Below are 21,062 nucleotides of genomic sequence, written 5' to 3'. Positions count from 1 at the left end.
GAGGCCACATTTTAGCTTAGGAAGATGAGTCTTCCTGAATATCTGCTCTACTACCTAGCTGCCCCCTCCCTTATACTAATGATTCCATTCATTTAGTCAGATGATTCCCATTATTTTGTACTACTTTCTAGCTCAAGAGTAGGATGAAAAGAATCTCAGAACTATTGGAGGTGTTTTGTTTCTTTGAGACAGGTGAGTGGTATTGAGATATGCCATTTGCAGAACTGAGAGACGTAGATGTAGAAAAGACTTTGCAGCATCTTTGCTTCTTGAACAGTGATGAATAGGAGACTAAAAATCAGGGAAGCCATATTAAATGACCTTCATCATTTCATGTCAGTTTCTAGCCACTGGCAAAATGGAAGTATGGGCTTTGTTTTATATTTTTTTGGTAAGGAGATTAAAATAACTCATATTATAGAAAAGGACCCCAGGGTTTAGACCCTAAGGATCAGTTTTGTGGCAGAGGCTGGGGATATTTGAGTTAAATTGATGATTGGCCTCTTTTCTTTACTTTTTTCTCCCTTCTCATCCTTCATAATGTATTTCTCCTCCTGGGGTCAGAGCTAATGTTCTCAAAAGGAAATCCTTAAAGAACCATTTGCTTTCCTTCCTTCTCCCTCTGCCTCCATTAATTGTACAGTTACTTCTCTGCATCTATCTATTCCTCCTCCCTAATAAAACTCTTCCTTTGGAGACCTTCGTGTTGGGATTTGTCCCCCAAGTCCCCTAGTCTCCAAGAAAATAAGATCACAACTGGGACCTTGGGTTCTTTAACTTTCTTTTGGTCTCAGTTCCTCTTATCTGAAAAATGTAGAGTTCAAGGGGAGTCCGTTGGATTAGAAGGTCACTGGGTCTCCCTCTAGCTTGCTATGATTCTCTGCATCTCCATTGTGTTCATACAGTTGTATTAAAAAAAAAAAGACTAAACCAGTTTAATGTAAGATTAGTAGATGCTGCTTAAATGCTTCTGTATCACAGTGATGACCTAATTTGGTACTAGTGTGTGACACTCCTTTCTCTCCCAACCTCCCCTGTCTTTCCTTCCTTCCCCATCAGCTGGAATACTTACTTCAAGGTCAGAGGTTCTGTTCTGGAATGTTTGCCTGCCTGGCAGAAGCATCTAAACAAAATATTCCTATTTGGGGTAAGCTGCTGGTCCTAAAAAGGCAGCACCCCCTTTACTCCCAACTTGATATAGTATCCAGTTTGGAATTCCTCTTCTCCATTACAATTTCCGGATCAAAGTCAAATTCATTCCCCAAAATCTTGGGGCCCTACTTCTGAGCTATTTTTAGCCAGAGTGCTTATTTAAAGAAACCATCATCTCTGTGCTAAAATGTCCCTGAATAGTATTGTGGTAGCTCTAAATATGCATGGCATACAGGATGGCTCACTTTGCAAATAGGATCTGTTTTTAATATTACATCAAACAAATACATAGCACCTATTTTGTGCTAAGTACTATGCTATTTAAAGCTACAACATGGGGCACTAGGTGGCTCAGTGGATAGAGAGTCATGCCTGGAGATGGGAGGTCTTGGGTTCAAATTTGACCTCAGCCACTTTCTAGCTATGTGGCCCTGAGCAAGTCACTTAACCCCTGTTGCCTAGCCCTTACTTCTCCTTTGCCTTTGACTTATACTTAATACTGATTCTAAGAAGGAAAGGGTTTAAAAAAAATTCCAACTGGCTCCCCTCAACCCATCCACTTTTCAGATAGAGAAACCGAGACCAAGGGAAAGTTAAAGAATCCAAGGTCTGAGTTGTGATCTTATTTTCTCCAAGACTTGGGGGTGGGGACAAGTCCCAACACCAAGGTCTCCAAAGGAAGAGTTTTATTAGGGAGGAAGAATGGATAGACACAGAGAAGTAACTGTACAATGGTTGGTGGCTTGGGGGTAGGGGCTGTGGAGGAGAAGGAACCAGCAGCTACATCATGTCCGATATGAGGTAACATAAATGTAGCATGATAAAACAGAAAGGACATTGGTTCTGGAGTCTGAGGATCCCGTTTCTGATGTTTACAAACTTTGTGATCTTGGGCAAAACACAACCTCTCAGAGCCTTAGTTTCCTACTCTGTAAAATGAGGAGGTTGGACTGTGAGTTCCCAGACTCATGATCTATGATGACTCTATGATCCATCTATGATGATTTTATATCTCTTTGGACCTGCGTAGCCTAGGATTAAAAGCTCACAATGGTGGAAGATGAAGATATTTTTGTTGCTTCTTAGAGGAATGGGAATGATTTGACTATGGAATGCCCAAGTTTAAACCCCTTAGCTCTTCCTGAGCCATTTGGTTTATCTTCCAGTTCCTGTGTGGGGATCTCTAACCAGGCAGGTAAGGAAATCCCCCAAGTTTGAAAGATTGGCAGGATCTGGTGCCCTGAACTTATATAAAACATGCAGCCCATTCTGGCCCCTGTGAGGTTGCCCTGCCACCTTATGAGAACTTGACAGAGTGGAGGTGGAGGCAAGGAGAAAGAGAAAGGAACTTCCACTTGGAGACTCATTTTGGAACTAGCTGGAACAAGTGGAAGCCCATTGTTTTCTGTTCTTAAACCATTGTGAGGGCTGGACCTGGTTGTCATTCTCTTCTCCGCCTCTGCTGCCTGCTTTCTATTCTGACCAGGGCTGGGGAGTAGTGGGAGTGATCCATGAATCATTGGCTCTAAGTCTACTTTCAGCTCAAATGAGGTGGAGCAATTAGAGGAGCTGATGAGGTGGAGGGGAGAGAGAAGGAATGAGAATGTTCCATGGTATCTGTTTAAATGATAATTAAAAAAAACCCCAAGAAACTGACATCAGGTATAGCTTATTTGGCACAAGCATGGGAGAAAAAAAACAGTATCCCAACAAATTGAAACTACAGAAAAGTGCCTTGAGTTTAACAATCAATGACTTGGGCAGGTAGGTGGCTTAATAGATAGAGAGCCAGGCCTGGAGACAGAAGTGTGATGCTGGACAAGTCACTTAACCCCAGTTAGTTTCCTAGCCCGTACCACTCCTTAAGATACAATGTAAAGGTTTTTTTTTTTTTTTAAGTAACTTACTAGTTAAGAAATACTTAGTAGTGTTGTCTTAAAAGGGCATGATAGCTAGCAGTAGCAGCATCCTCTGAAACTTGTAATATGTCTTTCTCTAGAAACTTCCTTCATGCATAGTGGTGGAATGCTGTACCCATCAGGGAATTAAGATACAACCTGTGCCCTGAATGTATTTGCTAGGTGTAAATGGCAGTTGGTATTTCAGTGGATAGAATGTTGAACTTAGAGGTAAGAAGACCTGAGTTCAAATCCTTCCTCAAATACAAGGTGTGTGACCCTGAGTAAGACATTTAAATCTCTCTCAACTTATTTCTTCATAGATAAATTGGGGCAGGGAGGGTAATAATAGCTCCTAGATAAATTGCTGGGTTGTTGCAAGGAATAAATGAAAGTACTTTATAAACTTTAAAGTGTTATATAAATGCTATTACCACTACTATTGTCATTATCATCATTATTATTATCAGCTTTCAGACTGCACTGCTCAGAGACATAAAGGATTGCTAACATGATTAAAAAAAACCCAATAAAGCAGTGTGGAATGAGGCAGCAAAGTGGTGCATAATTTTCATTCAATTGATAAGCATGAGGGCAGCTGGGTGGCTCAGTGGACTGAGAGTCAGACCTAGAGATGGGATGCCCTGGGCTCAAATTTGACCTCGGACACTAGCTGTATGATCCTGGGCAAGTCACTTAACCCCCATTGCCTAGTCCTTACCACTCTTCTGCCTTGGAACCAATCCATAGTATTGATTCTAAGATGGAAGGTAAGGACTTACCCCCCCCCCCCCATCAGTGAACATCTATTAGGTGCTTACTGTCTCCCAGGTACCATGCTAGATGCTGGGGATACACAGAAAGAAAAGCAAACCCTCTCTATCCTCAAGGAATTTTTGTTTTGCAGAGTAAAACAATCTGTACACATAGAAGTAAATAAAGATATAGACACAAGGTAAATTTAAGTGGTTCTAGGGAGGGGAGCTCTTAGCAACTGAAGGGAAGGCAGTCCAGGACTGGGAGATAACTGTGCAGAAGTGGAGATAGGAGATGGAATATTGTGATTGAGGAGCAGTCAAAAGGTTGTTTGGGATAGAACATAGAGTGAAGGAATCTGAGTACTGTAATAAGCCTGGAGAGGCAGACTGGCTGAGTCAGACTGTGAAGGGCTTACAGGAATTTAAGGGATTTTAAAAAATAAGTGTACTTGGGAGCAATTTGATCTGGGTTATACATGTATGATCATGCAAAATATACTTCCATATTGGTCACTGCTATAAGAGAATACTCCTATGAAACAAAAACCTGGTTGGTTTATGTTTGATGTTGGGCTGAAATGGAGCCTGCCTAGGTTATTGACCAGCTACCAAAAGGAAACTTACTTAGCATTACCTAGAAGAGAATGCAGGAACGCTTTGCTCTCAGCTTAGGTACACAGCCCCACTTTGTCTCTTTTATGGAAATACATCTGGTCAGCAGAGCATGGATTCATGCATGCGATCAACAAGACAGAGAGTAGTATCTCACAGTCTTGTGACATCTACCAGATCTGAAGGGTTCTGCTCCCATGTGGGTGGGCCTTTTTGTGTTCTTGGGTGACCAGGATGTCAATACAGCCAGGCGATGCCAGGGAGCTACCTCAAGGGAGACACAATTTTCATTTGTCTCCTCCCACACCCTTCCAACCACATCAAATCCCAGCTTTTTTGCCTTTTAGGGAAAATCTAGCCTAAGATTGGAGTGGGGTGGGGACAGACCCTGGTAGACACTGGTCCAATCACAGACTCCATTTGCTCATGAAAAGGTGCTCAGTGTGCCATGGCCTGTGAAGTGGCCAAAAGGATTCAGGGAAATAGTCTGGCTACTTCAGATATTTTAACATCTGCTACTTAGCAAGGCAGCTGAGTTCACACAGGGATTTTTCCATTGAAGGAGATGATGATGGAAATATCATGCTTGCAGAAGAGCAAGAATGTTGACCCAAATAAATGACATGTGTTGTTAGTCTTCAGTTTTACAAAGATGCTGTCCAAACATATACCTGGAGATTATGTAGTATTACGAGGCTGACCATTGCTTCTCAGGAACTTTCTTTTATTGTGTATACTTTTAAAGTTTTATTGGTACCTTTAAAAAAAAATAACAGTCATTTCTGGAAATCCCCCTCCTCTCACTCACCCTGTAATTGAATCCTGTCTCGTAACAAAGAAAAACAATTAAAATGCCCAATGCAGTGACCTTGTGTGACAGCATAGACAATTTTTTTTGTCCTAATGGACCCCATCTTTTTCTTGAGAAGAGGAAGATATAGTTCATTGTTTGTTTTCTGGGAAGATTATTTTTTTTCAAGTAATCCTCTCTTGTAATATATATCAGATCCATTATGACAGTTAGAAATAGCTACCAGGGAGATGGAAGAACAAGAACATTTAAGGGCAAATATGCTGATTTTTAAAATTATTTTTTTACTAATGGAGTATCTTCATAGCCATTTCTGGAAATTCTCACCTTTTCCCTGGCATTGAATCATCCCTTGTAACAAAGAAAAATAGTTACATTAAAACACCTAATATGATGACCTTGCCTGATAAAAGTATACAACATTTTGCCCTGGTGGACCCTTATTGTTTGCTGAGATGAATAAGATATATAGAGGGAATATTTGACCAGGTCAGTGGAGGAAGGGTTGAGGGAGGATTTGGCATGAAAGGAGGTTTAATAAATCTCTTGTTCTTACAGACAAGGCTTCATTATGTATTTTTCTCCTTTTCTGTGTTTCTTTTCTTAGAGTCAAATGGATTTCAGCATTGCTTCTTTGTCCATCCAAGAGCCAAGTGGCACAACCCAGAATGAACCAAGGCAACTATCCAAAGTCCCCCAGGGTGCCCAGGCCCCCAAATCTTCTCAGGGAAACAAAACATCAAACATGGATGTCCTAGGGCCCATCTGGAAGGAGGAGGAATCTTCTTTCTGGAAGATAAATGCAGAACGCTCCCGAGTGGAAGGACAAGAATCAGATTTCCAGTCACTGACCCCTAGTCAGATCAAGTCCATGGAGAAGGGGGAAAAGGTGCCCTCAGGCCATTACCGACAAGAATCAGTCCCAAAGGACAAGGAGGTGGCCAAAGGAGAAAAACTCAGTGGCTCCTGGCAAGAGAAATATACATTTCCCAACCCGAATGCTGAGAAAGAAAAAGCCCGGTCTGGCCAGTCATCAGTCACCTTGCTGGATGATGGCTTCCTCTCTGAGCCCATGACAAAGCTGTCTTATTCTGGTACCAAAACGGAGGATGCAGAAGATACTTTAATCTCAGAGCCCAAGCCCTCACAGGTTAGATGTTCTCCCCTGCTTTCTCCTTCATCTGTTTCACATGAAGGAGAGCGACTCCTTGGGGTGTGTGTGCGAGCATACACACACACACACACACACACACACACACACACACACACACACACACACACACATCTGTTCTATTTTTAAAAAGGCACCAGAACAGTAGAGCAAGCTGGCGTTTGAAGATCTGAGTTCTTCAGTTTGTTGTTGTTGTTTTTTTAAATCAGGAGCCAAATTTATTTATTTATTTATTCTTTTACCACTAGTCAAATATGACAAGGATAACTGGGTAGTCTCTTCCTTCTTATACACAGGGCTGCTTGCCTATAAAATGGGCATCCCTGGTATCATCCCCTGTTTCCTAGGGAAGTTTTGTGTAGAATATTGGGTAAGGAAGGAGTTAGCTACTGATGTGGAAGCAGAAGAGATTGGTAAGTATTTTGAGAGCATAGCTGGATGCCAGATACTATAAAGAGACCTGCGTTCAATCAATAATGGTATCCTGAAGAGAAGGCAGAAGAAATTGAGATAAATGAAGTTTAGTTTTTTGTAATGTATGTTGAGAATTCTGAAAAAAATATTTCTTGTGAGTAGCATGGTAGAAGTGGGAATATTAAGCTGAAGCACTAATATGATCATTAATCATATTGATCAGTAGAAACCTCAGGGGAGTCGTTAGGATCAAGTAAGGGGAAGGGGCAGTTAGGTGGATTAGTAGATAGAAATCTAGGTCTGGAAACAGGAAGTTCTAGGTTCAAATCTGGCTTCTGACACTTCCTAGGTATGTGACATTGAGCAAGTCACTTCACCACAATTGGCTAGCCCTTGTTGCTCTTTTCTCTTAGAATTGATACTAAAAGAGAAGATAAGAGCTAAAAAAAAGAAAGAAAAAAGGGAATGGAAGAGAATTAAGGGAAGGATTTGGTCATTCAAGGGAAGGAAACAAGAGGAATGACAAGCAAGCATCATTGCTTTGGAATTATTTCTGTGTGTGTGTGTGTGTGTGTGTGTGTGTGTGTGTGTGTGTGTGTTTTGTGTAGACAGACTCTATTCTTTGCCAGTTGCTTTGCATTTCTTTTTTTCTTTTAAAAAAAATCCATTTTTTCCATCTTAGAATCAATATTGTGTATTGGTTCTAAGGCAGAATGGGAGTAAGGACTTGGCAATGGGAGTTATGTAAGTTGCCCAGAGTCACACAGCCAGAAAGTGTCTGAGACTAGATTTGAATCTAGGGATCTTCCATCTCTAGGCCCAGGTCTCAATCTACTGAGCTCCCTAGCTACCTCCTGGTTTGCATTTCTTAAGGAGTTAAAGCTGTAAATGGGGAAGGCTAGAACAATTAGCTGTTTCAAAGTTGGAAACTTGAGTTGAGCAGCAGCTGTTTCAGTCTTCCTTATTTGTTTGTGTTCCACTTTGCAAAGAGGCATTTTTCTGCAAGGAATAAAGTGGAAAAGTTGGATGGAGTCAAATTCAGTCAAGCCTCTCTGCTGAAGAGGGACATCTATACATAAACACTTTGTAAGGGCTGTGCCCTCCCTGAACTGAATGGCTCCACAGAAGACATACCAGTTCAAATTGTATTTCTACACGAGCATTGAGCTCTTCTTGTGATACTTTTTCTTCAGTTAGCATTTTATTTAGAGGATATCAGTGATTTCCTTTACGGAATCCGGAAGAGTTCTTAGAGATCATCTGGTCCAACCTATATCTCAACAAGAATCTTCCCCGCTTCCTACCTGACAAGTAGTCATCCAAACACTGCTTGAAGATCTCTACTGAAAGAGGGTTGGGGCCCAGTACTCCTGAGACAGCCTATTCCACTTTGGGATACATCTTATCATTAGCAAGCATTCTCTCACATTAGAGTTACTCTTTGTAACGTCAACTCATTGTTACTAGTTATATCCTCTGGAGTAAGACTGAAAAAAAAATCAGATCTCTTTTCCTTTTACTCATTTTTTGGGAAGCTGTGTCTCCCTATCTTACCCAGACTGAGAGCACAGTGGCCACTCTTCACTTCACTGCCAGTTTGGCAAGAAGTTTTCCCTTCCCCTTCTTCTCTTTCCCCTTCCCCTTCTCTTTATATATAAGGAATTTTTATTTATATATATATATATTTATATTAAATAAATATTTATTTATATATAGGAATTTATACTAAGTAATGCTTCTAAGGCGGAAGAGTAGTAAGGGCTAGGCAATGGGGGTTAACAGTCCAAGGCCCCTTGACCTGTTCTATTTCTGACTTGGGCTAGTTTACCTTTTCTTCAGACAGCCTAGGGGCTCATCATACTTCTATGTCCAGTCTTGGTACCAACAGCCTTTAGCTTTATCCCACCTGTGTCTCAGAACTCAAGAACTCATGTCCATGAGGGGCAGTTAGGTAGCACAGTAAATAGAGTGTGAGGTCTGGAGTTGGGAGGGTCTGGGTTCAAATCTACCCCCAGGGGCTTGCTAACTGTGTGACCCTGGGCAAGTCACCTAACCCGAATTGTATAGCCCTTATTACTCTTCTGCCTTATTGGAAGGTAAGGGTTTTACATGATCCTCAACTTGACATGTAGCAAGGATAACAGGCATGTACTCTACTCTCACCTGATCTCTTTTCCACATGGCAACCCTTTAGATGCTTGAGGACAGCAGCCTTGCCCCAGAATCTTCCCTTCTCCAGTCAAAACATTCACAGCTTTTTCAATTCATCCTCACAACCTTGAGACCCATAACCTTCTTGGTTACTCTCTTCTGAATGTTCTCCATTTCTATCCATGTTCTTCCTAAAATGTGGCAGGTATAACTGGGCACCATACCCCAGCTGTGGTATGACTAGGGCAGAAGACAATGGGCTATTGTCTCCTTTTCTCTGGACTGCTATTCCAGCCTAGGATTATATTTGTTTTTCTTTTGACTGCAGTATCTTGCTATTGATTATCAATGTACTTGGAATACCTAAGTCTTGGAAAGTGGAGAAGGAATAGGAAACTGAAAACCTGATTAACAGATGAGGAAACTGAAGAGAAATATATTCACGTTACTAGTTCTGGGCACCTCTTGAACTCTCAGAGCTGCCAGGGGTAGGAATCAGATCACTTCCTTCCATGTTCGTTTTTTTTCGGTAACTGTGGAGCTTTGAAAAAGCCACATGAAAGTGTGGTTGTCCCTTGGTTCTCCATCGTGGGATCATGTGGCAACCAGGGTGAAGCTGTTTGGTGTAGGGGCAGAGCCCAGCATGCTATTCTTGGCTGTCACCACTGCTCATTTGCTGGGTAACTTGGAGACTGGTCTTTTTGTTCCCACATATGTTGAACAGGGCTGACAATCTAGGTCATCTGGGTCAAGTGCTCAGGGTTCCTCTGGGAGAACCGAGTGTGTAATATGCTTCTGTTTATCTGTGATGCCTCTTCTATCACTCTCAATTTATCATATAACCTTTGGCACAGACTCCAAATTTATAATTTTCTTCTATTGCCTACCTCCTTCCAAGTCAACAAGGAAAAGAAATGGTTCATAGAATGCCATCTTCAACATCATAGGTGGCATAAAGCTTTTGCTTTAGCACTTCCAGTGATGGAGAACTCACTCCTTCACTAGACTGCTCGTAATTATTTTTTTTTAGATCCTTAACTTCTTTCTTAGTATCCATACTAAATATCAATTTCAAGACAGAAGAGTGGTAGAGGCTAGTAGTTGTAGCTAAGTGACTTACCCATGGTCACATAGCTAGGAAGTACCAGAGGCCAGATTTGAACCCAGTATCTCCTGTCCTCAGACCTGGCACTCTATCTACTGTGCTACCTACCTGTCCCCTACCCATATTGTTCTTTGACAGGCTCAATTTTATCAGCTAATCAACTAGCATTTGTTAAGTGCTTAGTTTGTGCCAGGCATCATACGAAGCATTACAGGATACAAAGATAGGTAAAAGAAAGCTCTTGCCCTCAAGGAACTTATTGTCTAATGGGGGAGAAAAGTTCTTCCTTATATTGAACTTAAATATCCTTTCTGTGACTTCTGTTCATTTGTTCCAGTTCTGCCTTCTAGAACTACATATCCATGTAATTTCTCTACCTTGGTGAGAGCCACATAAATATTTGAAGATAGATATGATGTGCCCCTTCCTACTTCCTCCATCTGTATCTTTTCTTCTTTGAAATAAATATCTGTATTAACCTCAGTAATTCTAGTTACTATGGTAACTCCTCATTTCCCAGGGTTTCCAGACCTTTCACTTTCCTTGTGACCCTCCCCTGGTCACATTCTCATTTCTCAATGCCCCTGTTAAAATAGAATGCCAGAGCCAAACATAATTTCCAGAGAGGACCTGACTCACGTAGCAGTGACTAAATACAGAGTACAGTAAATGAAGTTTATTAAGTTGAGCACACATCAAGTGCCTACAATAAGTAAAGCCCTATATGCTAGACCCTGCCAAGCAGCTAGGTCTGGAGTCAGGAGGAGTCCTCTTCTTAAGTTCAAATCCAGTCTCAGATACTAATGGTGTGACCCTGGGCAAATCACTCTACTCTCTTTGCCTCTGTTTTCTCCTCTGTAAAATGAGCTGGAGAAGGAAATAGTAAACCACTTCAGTATCTTTACCAAGAATACCCCAAATGAGGTCATGAAGAGCTGGGCACAACGGAACAACAAAAGTGCGGATAAGACCTAAGAGAAAATTTGAGGAAAAGCCTCCCACACACATATACCTTAGTCTCTTCTCTGCCACCTTGGTTAGCCAGGAATTAGGAGACAGCAAGAAATATTGTAGGCCTTCAGCTGGACAGAGAAGGGGGATCAGTAGCCTGATGAGTGTCTGTCGTATGGACTTGTCAGTCGAGTGACTTTGAAGGACTCTTAACCCCTCATCCCTATAGGGATAATAATGCATGTACCTGCTAGGTCATGCAGTAGTTAGAATGCTGAGCCTGGAATCTGGAAGACAAGAATGCAAATCCTGTCTTAGTTCCTAAGTTCCTAGTTGTGTGTGCTTCCTAGTTGTGTGACCTTAGGCAAGTCACATAACCTCTGTCCACTTTAGTTTCTTTGACTGTAAAAAGGGGATTTATAACTCTCATTGTTGTTTTCAAGATCCAATGAGATAGCACTTATGAAGTGATTATTACAATACCTGTCACATAGTAGGTGCTTATAAATACTTTTTCCTTCCTGCTTATGTCACAGGATTGTTGGGGGGAGGGAAAGAGGAAGGAAGGAAGGAAGGAAGCACTTTTTAATACATTTCAGGGCTTTTGCTGTTCAATCATTTTCATTCATGTCTGACTCTTTGGAATGCATTTGAGAATTTCTTGGCAAAGACACTGGAGTAGTTTGCCATTTCCTTCTCCCGCTCATTTTACAGATGAGGAAACTGAGATTAACAGGATTAAGTGATTTACTCAGGTTCACACAATTAGGAAGTATGTATGGTCATATTTGAACTCAGGAAGATGAGTCTTCTGACCTCCTCCCCTATACTCTATCCACTGTGTCGCCTACCTACCCTATTTCAGTGCTACAGGAATGTAAATTGAATTGATTCCTGAGGGTACTCATTTACCAATGAAAATGGCAATTCATTCCCATCTTCATGGGTTTCCATCATCAAAAATGCTCATTAGGTAGAGGCCAAGTTTTTGGTGATAAATCCTTCCAAATAGAACCAGGCTGATTTTTGGACTGACCAATACTCAAAGCCTTTCTGGCTTGGGGGGATCTGCCAGAGCTTCCACATCAACTGCCTAAACTTAAAGACTCCAGAGTTATACCATGATGAGGCAATGGAGTGAGACATTAATTTGGTAAAACGACACTTTGTTAACAATCACATCCAGACCGATAAGTTCCATTGAGTGTTACTTCCCTGAAATTAGGCGCCTGTAAATTTTCCCAACAATATTGTCCTTGCCCAAAATGTCTCTAGAACTCCTCTCATGGAATTACCTTTAAAGCCTGCAATGGTTTCTCTTGACTACCCTCAGGGGTAGCATGAGTCTTTTGGAGAAGTCTAGGTAACACCTCCTTCCCCCCCCCCCCCACTGGGGATTTATTGAGTGTAACTGGCAAATGTCACAAATCTTCTTATGTGGCTTTTATATTCATATTCCCTAACTTCATCCAAACCCCTTTAACTGAGGTTAATTTAGATATTTATTTCAAAGAAGGGAAGAAACAGGTAGAGGAGGTAAGAAAGGGCACATCATATCTATCTTCAAATATTTATAAGGCTCTCATGAGAGTCCTTTTATTCTTCATTTCAAAATTTCTCTATATTTTCAGCTCGTTCTTTTCTCCTCACTTTTTTCCATGAGAAGTCCTCTTCATGAGGTTTACCACTTTTTTTTAAACCCCTGTCTTCTGTCTCTGAATTTATACTGAGTATCAGTTCCAAGACAGCAGACTGGCAAGGGTTAAGCAATTGGAGTTAAATGACTTGACCAAGATCATACTGCAAGGCAGTGTCTGAGGCCGGATTTGAACCCAGAAGGTTCTTTTCAAGGTCTGCCTCTATTTCCACTGAGTCACCTAGCTACTCCTTGCCCTCTTGATCTTCTCTTTTGTCTCTTTTTCTTGGACAAGGCTCCATCAATTAACCTCTTGATTATAACTTTAATCTCTCTTTTTCTTTTGACTCCTTTCTGCCTATATCTCATTGGAAGATCTGCTTTAGCCTAAATCCACACAAATTCTTCACCCTAGTCTATCATCCACTTGAATTATTATTGTATTTCTACTCTTTTAAGAAAGAAAAAAAATACATATATATACATATATATTTATATATATGTATGTATGTATATATGCTGAAGCAGGCTTCCAATCCCTTCTGCCCACTTAACACCTTAACACCTTGTCATCTGGCTTCTTGCCCTTAACACTTGGCTTAAATTGTCACTTTGAAGGTCTCCAATAGCCAAATCTACTGAGATTTTTTCAGTCCTCAGTCTACTTGACGACTGAATTTTTGCTTAAGCTTGTTGCTCCACCTGTAATGTTTTTCACTTCCTCTTCAGCTGTGAAATCCTATTTGTCCTTCATAAAAGGAATGGCATTTGGATTGGGCATTTCCCCTGATCTCACCATACAGGAGTGTTTCTTTCCTTTTAAAAATTCTCATATTATCTTTGCATGCGTGCATGCATGTATGTGTGTGTGTGTGTGTGTGTGTGTGTTGTATCAGTGATACTTAGCACAATCGGTCTTGGGCTATATTTATATTTATATATATTTTATATGTATATATATATATATATATATATATATATATATATATATATTTGTGTACATATCTTCCATGTCTTCCCTTTCCTACTGGGTAGCCAGGTCTTTGAGGACAGGAAGTATTTATTAACTCACCTTTGTTGCTACTATAGTGCCCAGCATAGTGTCTTGCATAGAACAGACACTTGCTTTGATTGATTGAAAGAATGAATGAATTGTTGAATATGAAGTTAGGTAAATATACTCTATTTGATTTTTTAAAAATAAAAAGTACAACTATAAAGCAATAACAATGATTTTCTGATGTGACTCATGAAGAGAGAATCCAGAAATATATGGAATAAGTCCATAGCTACCCATAGTAACTACTTTGGGGGATAACATCCACTTGGACATATATTGGTTTCATTACTCTCCAATCACACTGTGCCCAATATTCAGTGTGGCAGAACTCTTGAGAATTTCCACTGAGGTGGGAAAGCAATTCAAATGGGCAGGCATTCTGAAAGTAAGGCAGACACCCCAGGATATATACAGGGCACAATGAGTTTTTCTGCTTTCTAGGCATCCCAGTGCTTGGTCTTCAGATGCCACATAGTTCTAGTTCAAAGTATTGGGGTGAAAAATTGCCTAGCCTAACTCTAGAATGTCTCAGGTTCTAGGAAATCACCGCAGTGTGGGATTGCTATGGTAGCATTTATGTATAAGTTATTCCTTTAAGTTGGGCCCTTTTGCTTTAAATGAGTTTTTCTTCACTCTAAGGAGGTGTTTTGTTTAGAAACAGCCATTTATATTCCTTTGAATAAAATAAATTTCCTCATCTTATGTTTGCCCCATTGTGAAGATTATCTTTGCCATCAGAAAGAATACCTGTATGTGTGCATGAGAGGATTCAACCTGTCCTTGTCTTCTCAGTCACTGTTTTCTTCATTCCTTTATTTCCTCTAGGCTATGTCTTATATGGGCAAACCTTCAAAGCTGATGTGCTCACCGATGTCATTAGTGAGGAAGAGAGTGAATGCTGGATGCTGGCAGAATCAAGCCAGGCTGCATTTAATTTTATTTAGTTTTCTAGTTCCAAGCACTAGGGTAAATTGAGGTCAGGAAAATTCTGAGAAGGAAGGAAGCAAGCAAGCACTCTCATTTGGGTCATACTAAATGAGATGCTGTATTTAGAATTTGCTTCACTTGGAAAAAAAAGCTCATGTAAGTCTTTTTTTTTTCCTTACAGCTCAATACAAGTAATGTCATCTTAAAGACGGGATTTGATTTTCTGGACAACTGGTAAAATGAAAACAAAATCAAGTACCCCGAAACTTTTTTTTTCCCAAAGCATTGTGGTGGAGAAGAAGGATAAAGAAAAAGGCAACTTTTTCCCAGGTGTCTTTCAATTTTCCTAGCTTTTGTGTGCTTTTTTCTTAATAATACAAAACTATTCAATGTTGCCTTGTCTAGATGTTACCATTTGTTATAAGATCAGGCACATTTTGATAATCTTTTTTGGTGTTTGATAATGACAGTTTTAAATTTAAGATTTTTTAAGGTCTGCTACAAGCTGATTAAATATTGTAGGGGAATATTCTATTTTGAGCTCCACCAGATTCTGTTCTCCTCACTTCTGTTCCTCTCTTCCCCTTCCCAAAAAATTTACTTGTGAATATTACATGTAGGAAAACTAAAAAAAAGACTGTCTTCTTCTACAACCTTTTTTTTTATTTAAGAGAGCAACTCTTTTATTTACATAATGGTTTTCTTGGCTAAAATGGCTCTGACATCTCAGTAGCAATCATGCCAAGATGTACCTCTCTTCAAATAGCTCACCAGATACTGCCAACCTGTGCAGGTGATCAAGTCCTCAGTCAACAACTCCTATGTTGGTACTGGCCTTGATCCACCTGTCAGACTTAGAAACCAGTGCATTGGTACAAATCAAAGAAAATAAGGTTGATATCATGCTGCCCTAATACAGATCAATACCTTAGGGTTTTTTTTAAGTTGCATGCTTAAAGTTTTGTATTAATCATGTATTATTTCATATATAGCTTAGCAGCTGTCATTTACTTGAGTTTTGTACCAGTTTCTTCCTTGAAGACCTTTGCTCCTTTTGTGTCCCTGGTGATTCCTTGTCTAGATGGGAATGTGGGAACTATATCACTCATTGTTGGATAAAGGTCTATTCTGATTGATCGTCTTAGAACTCAGTGGGACACCAGTTGGTGAACCAAGTTTCTCTGTTCTAAAAGATTCAAAGACTGCTTACTCCAACAAATAGCCTGCCTTGCTATATATTTGTCCCAGGATACACCAGGCATTCATCCCTACCATCAGCAGAAATGGAGGCTTAATATCACCACTAACTTGTCCATCCTGGAGAACCTTGGGATTCCAATGTGATAGCAGGGGACCTTCCTGGGGCTGGGACTGCCTACACAGGACTTTCCTTGCTTACTGCACAACCACTAACTTTTGCTGGAGAACTCCAGTACTGTTCAATCAGCTTACCACATTAGATTTGGCTCCCATGGAAGGGGAGATACACATAGAGCCTTCTCTGTAAACTGTTAACTGTGTTGTTGCCTCCAGCATCTTCTGTCCCCATGCAGGTGCTGAGTCAAATCTGAATGCAGGACGATTTACATACTGCCTCTCACTGTGTCCTCCTCACCTGAAGCCTTAAATTCCCTGAGCATTTGCCAGGGAATGCTTGGTTCCAGCACCAGAGTATGTGCATATTAGAATTTGAGGTGGGGTTCACCCAGGGTAGGGGTGGAGGGTGGGGGGTTGGTCCTTTTTTGTTTATAGGACTTCATTAATCGGTTCCCAGAATTTTTCCCCCCTCTCTCCAAAAACACATAGCAACTATTTTAATTTTTAAAGAAAAGTCTCTGCCAAAGTTGCATCCTAGCCAACTGTTGGGTTGGGCCCAGCAAATGGCTTCAAGTATGTGAACCACACTTGGGCCTCTTGGGGCTTGGCATTTTAAGCTCCTCACTGTGTCAGAGGGAGGAATAGAGCTTGGCAAATAGAGGTTCTTTCTGCCCTTAAGTATAGTTGATCTTTAAAAGGAAAAAAAATAATTCTAGCTTTCCGAGTAACAGGGGAAAAATGGTCTTCAAAATTCCTGAGCTAGGGTCTTGCTTTTTTGGCCAAGTGTGCTTGATGGAGCAGCAGTAAAGGAATGATGTAAGCTTTTCTACTGACCATCTGGTCCCCTTTTCACAGTGGGAACTCCTCAAAATCTGACTGACAACCTAGCCATTCTCTTCCTAGTAAGAAACTGAGGCTGGATTAGCATGATGTAGAAAGTAAACTTAAAAAAAAAAAGATTGATTTAAGTTTGCTTTGAATTAAGCTTCTTGAGTCAGAGGACTGGGTACCCAGACATATGACTTTATTTTCTTTTGAGGAGGTAATTGCCATTTTGTCCAAATCAACTCTTTCCCAAGTTTATGTGTGTGTGTGCATGCAAGATTCTCTTTAAAGTTCTGATATTTAGACATTAAACTGTCCCTACCATATCTAGTGTTCAGGCTAGGGCTAGGTTTTCACTAATTTGCAGCTTAGTAAAAATTTCATAAATGCTTTAAAAAGTCTCAATAGCACAACCCCTTGAAGATAATTCTTTTTCTAAATTAAAGGAAACCAGGGAGAGATTATTTGAGTTTTTTTTTTTTTATTGAGAGGCAGCAAAATACAGTGGAATGGACAGTCAGTTGGCCATGAGCTAATTACTTGCCCTTTAACAAATTCATTAACCTACTAGGGCCTTAGTTTCTATATTTGTAAAATGGGCTCATAACGCTGCCTTTGTCCACCTCACAGGGTTGTTATGACAAAAAACATATATATAATGTTCTATACATAAAAGTTCTTTATGAGCTGCAAAAATGCTATATAATTGCAAAGCATTATTACTATTTTTTTACCTACTTTGGACAGGTATTGTGAAGAAATAATGGAAAGCTTAAGGGGAAGATTCCTATGGCTCTTTAGTCTTGCCAATCACATCAAATATCAGGGAGTTACAGGAGGCCAGAGGCCATGTCATTCCTTAAAAGTAGACTATGAATCACTATGAGATGGTTTGGGTTTTTTTAACCCTTTGTACTAAACTCAAGTTCATAGGGAATATCTTTAATTCTCCCGTGTTAGTCAGTGATATTCCACTCCCAAAGAGAGGAAAATTCAGATTTGGGGTTGCCATATACTCTTCCTAGACATCAAAACAGATATTTTATTTAAAAAAAAAAAAACCAAGCTTTTCCACTGAAGAGTGCACAGATCGAGTTCCTCCCAACATTCTTTCCCCTCGGGATTCAGCTCAAGGATTAAGAATGATGCTTTGGGTGACAGTGTCTTTTTTATTTCCCTCAAGCAGGATGGAAAGCTGTGTGACCCTTCTCAGAATAGCAGGGTTTCCCTTGTCTTTCCCCCAGGCCACCCTCCCCTCTCCAATCCCCCACTGCCCCGCTGCAAGTTTCTCCCTTTGGGATGCTGGGAGTCCTAGATACATTGGGAGCAGCTGGTAGAACATGAGGCAGTCTTGTCAGTCAACCTCCAGGGGCTTTCCAGCCTCCATCCTGACAGCACAACCTCAGGTCTTGTCTGTGGTTAGATGCTTTTCCCTTTCTTTAATACGCATTTTCAAAAAGACAAATTCTTACTGACAACTTGTACTTGGTCATGTTTTGTATTAACAACAACCTTTAATAAAGTCATTTTAAATAGATTATTTGTATGTGTGTTTGTTCTTGACCTCCATCTTCACAGCTCTGCTCTAGGAACCTGGTTTGGAATTACAGTCATCAAAGAAGAAGAAAAGGTTATCGCTAATTAAATGTATTCTTGAATCTTCCCCAGAAAACTTTCTTCCTGTGGTTTGATACAAGGTTGGTCACTGGGGTAATTGTGTGTATGGTGGAGGGAGAAGCATAATCCATAATAGCTCCATAGACAGCAGCAGGAAAGAGCAGGCTCCATTTTCCATTGTACAGTTTTCAGGGAAAATCTCCATGCTAAAAGCCCTGGACAAAGTGGATCATTATTTTGATATGATCCAACATATTAAATGCCATCTCCCTTTTAGATCTCATCTATTTACAAATGATCTTCAGTGAAAAAAAGAAAAAGGAAAGAACCCAGTCAGTCCTGTTTCATTTGTTTATAGTGCTAATGGTAAATGGTTCATTACCTGAAAAGGAGTGGGACTTTCAGATTCCCCCATTCTATGTCAAGTAGTTTGTGTGTGTGTGTGTGTGTGTGTGTGTGTGTGTGTGTTTAAATAAGGAGACCCAGTGATAATAGTGTATCTTTAAGGCTCAGTGGAAAAAAAAACTTTATACTTGAAATGAGGAAGATATGAGTTCATATCCTACCTCAAACAGTAGCTGAGTGATCCTAAGTAATACTTGACTTCTCTAGGCCTCAGTTTCCTCATCTGTAAGATGAAGCAGTGGGACCTGATGACCTCTAGAGTCCTTTCCAGCTAAAGATTCATGATCCTGTGATCTCATGGTTTTTCACAAAGTGCATTAGCCACAATCTACTAAGGTCTTGAAGTTTCCCTTTGAAGATGCCAATGTTTTGAGTGAATGTATTCGTTTAGTCTTCTCTGGTCCTTTTGAGTGTAATATTAGTGTGGGTATATTTCTAAAGGAAACAGTTGACAACAGAAGACTGAAAGGTAAGATATGAATAGCAGAGTTTCAGTGTAATTTAAATTGATTTCCTTTCATATTGAGAGCTGTCCATAAGATCCAAGTTCAGTGACTATCTAGCATCAAATTTAGGGATACTGCAACTGATGGTCTTTGTGGAATTTTGATCTTTTGTTAGTTCAACAAATATAACAACACCCGGGTACCTCACTAAACTAAATGATGGAGATTTGCCATCTCCAAAAAATTCATTAGGATGTGACTAAGCATTGATAAGAGATCATGAACCTTTCTGTACATAGGCTGGTCTTCCGAAAGCATATCTGTCTATTTTACTGCCTATCCATCTGTCTTTCTATCTGTATAATTGAAAAATCTGAGATTTGCTTTTTACCACAGTCACCTTTCTTAGAATGAGACTGATTTACTTAGCTTCATATTTAATGTTGTCAAAAGTAGTCCTTGATCAGCATTGTTTTTTGTTCCTTGGACCTATCTGATGACTATGTGTAATCATAGGATCAAAGATTTTCAGCAGAAAGGGATCTTAGCGGCTACTTCCTGCCCCTCCTTTAGTGTCCGCCCCCCACCCCCCAGGAGTTTTTAGATGAACACTCATGAACTTTGAGCCAATGAATGCTGCCCCTGAAGAGAAGTTCCTCCATAACTTTAGTGCCCACTAACCTACGCCTCCAGATGGAATCCAGAAACTCAGAACTAGAGAAGATTTTTTTAGAAACTTTAGAAATCATCTAGTCTGCCCTTCATTTTTTAGATAAGAAACAGGCCCAGAGCAGTGAGGTCTAAGACAGTAGGTAGCTGATGAGATAGCCAGTCTGGTGGAAAGAGAGCCATTTTGGAAAGGAAACTTGATGCCAGGTGGTGAAGGGTCTTCAAAGTAGAACAGAGGTATTCATATTTGATTCTAATGATAGTAGGGAACCATAGGATTTTATTGAGGGAGCAACATGTTCAGACTTTCACATTAGGAAAATCTCTTTTGCAGCTACACAGAGGACAAATTAGAATCAGGACAGACATGAGGATGGTGCTATGTAGGTGCAGGGGAATAGGTAAAATGGTCTCATTTCTTCTTTATATTTCCCATGAGGTAAATTCAAGTGGACTGGTTGAAACTTTTTTTTTTCCTACTGTTTATTTGAATAGCATTCTCTGTTGAAAATTTCAGCATCAGGGGCACTAAGTTTCTCAGTTAATAGAGAGCCAGTCCTAGAGATGGGAGAACTGGGTTCAAAATTGGCCTCAGACATTTTCTATCTGTGTGACCCTGGGCAAGTCACTTAACCCCCATTGCCTAGTTCTTACAGCTCTTCTGCCTTCGAACGAATATTTAACATATTTATTTGATTCTAAGATGGAAGGTAAGGGATTTTTTTTTAAGAAAAAAAAGAAAATGGCAGTATTTTGTCAGGGTACATATAGTTTTGCATTTGTATGCCCAGGACTTGATTCAGTGTCTGGTACATAGTAGGCATTTAATAAATGTTGGTTGAGATCATTAAATAATACATGCAAAATACTTTGTAAATCTTATGATACTATATAAATTTAAGACCCTGGGGATGGTGGTGGTGTGGGGTCAGAAAGTCTTCATTCCTTTCTTCTTATTCCTAAGGAACTTCTGAAGGAACAGAGCAAAATCTTTCCCAGTCCTCTTTTCTTCCTTTCTCATATTCTGGACTTTTACTGTTTCAAAAATTAGCTGTTAGCCAACAAGTAATATAATGTCTCTCAAAACCACATGTCCCTTTCTCTGTTCTTCTGAAATCTATATCAGATTAGTAGAAC

General features: G+C 40.1%; 1 protein-coding gene across 1 annotated transcript in view; it reads left to right on the top strand.

The window, feature by feature from the left end:
• Positions 1 to 18,325, top strand: part of C2H1orf198 (chromosome 2 C1orf198 homolog) — a 54,405-nt gene extending 36,080 nt beyond the window's left edge. The window contains exons 3-4 of the mRNA XM_001369380.4: positions 5,839 to 6,381; positions 14,828 to 18,325. Coding sequence (XP_001369417.1) covers positions 5,839 to 6,381; positions 14,828 to 14,884 — 600 coding nt within the window. The 3' untranslated portion in view covers positions 14,885 to 18,325. The remainder of the gene's footprint in view (positions 1 to 5,838; positions 6,382 to 14,827) is intronic.
• The last annotated feature ends 2,737 nt before the right edge of the window (positions 18,326 to 21,062 follow it).

This window comes from Monodelphis domestica, chromosome 2 (genome assembly GCF_027887165.1).
Source record: "Monodelphis domestica isolate mMonDom1 chromosome 2, mMonDom1.pri, whole genome shotgun sequence".
Classification (NCBI taxonomy): Eukaryota; Metazoa; Chordata; class Mammalia; order Didelphimorphia; family Didelphidae; genus Monodelphis; species Monodelphis domestica.
Note: the sequence above shows the minus strand (reverse complement) of the source record. Positions and strands in the feature narration are given on the sequence as shown.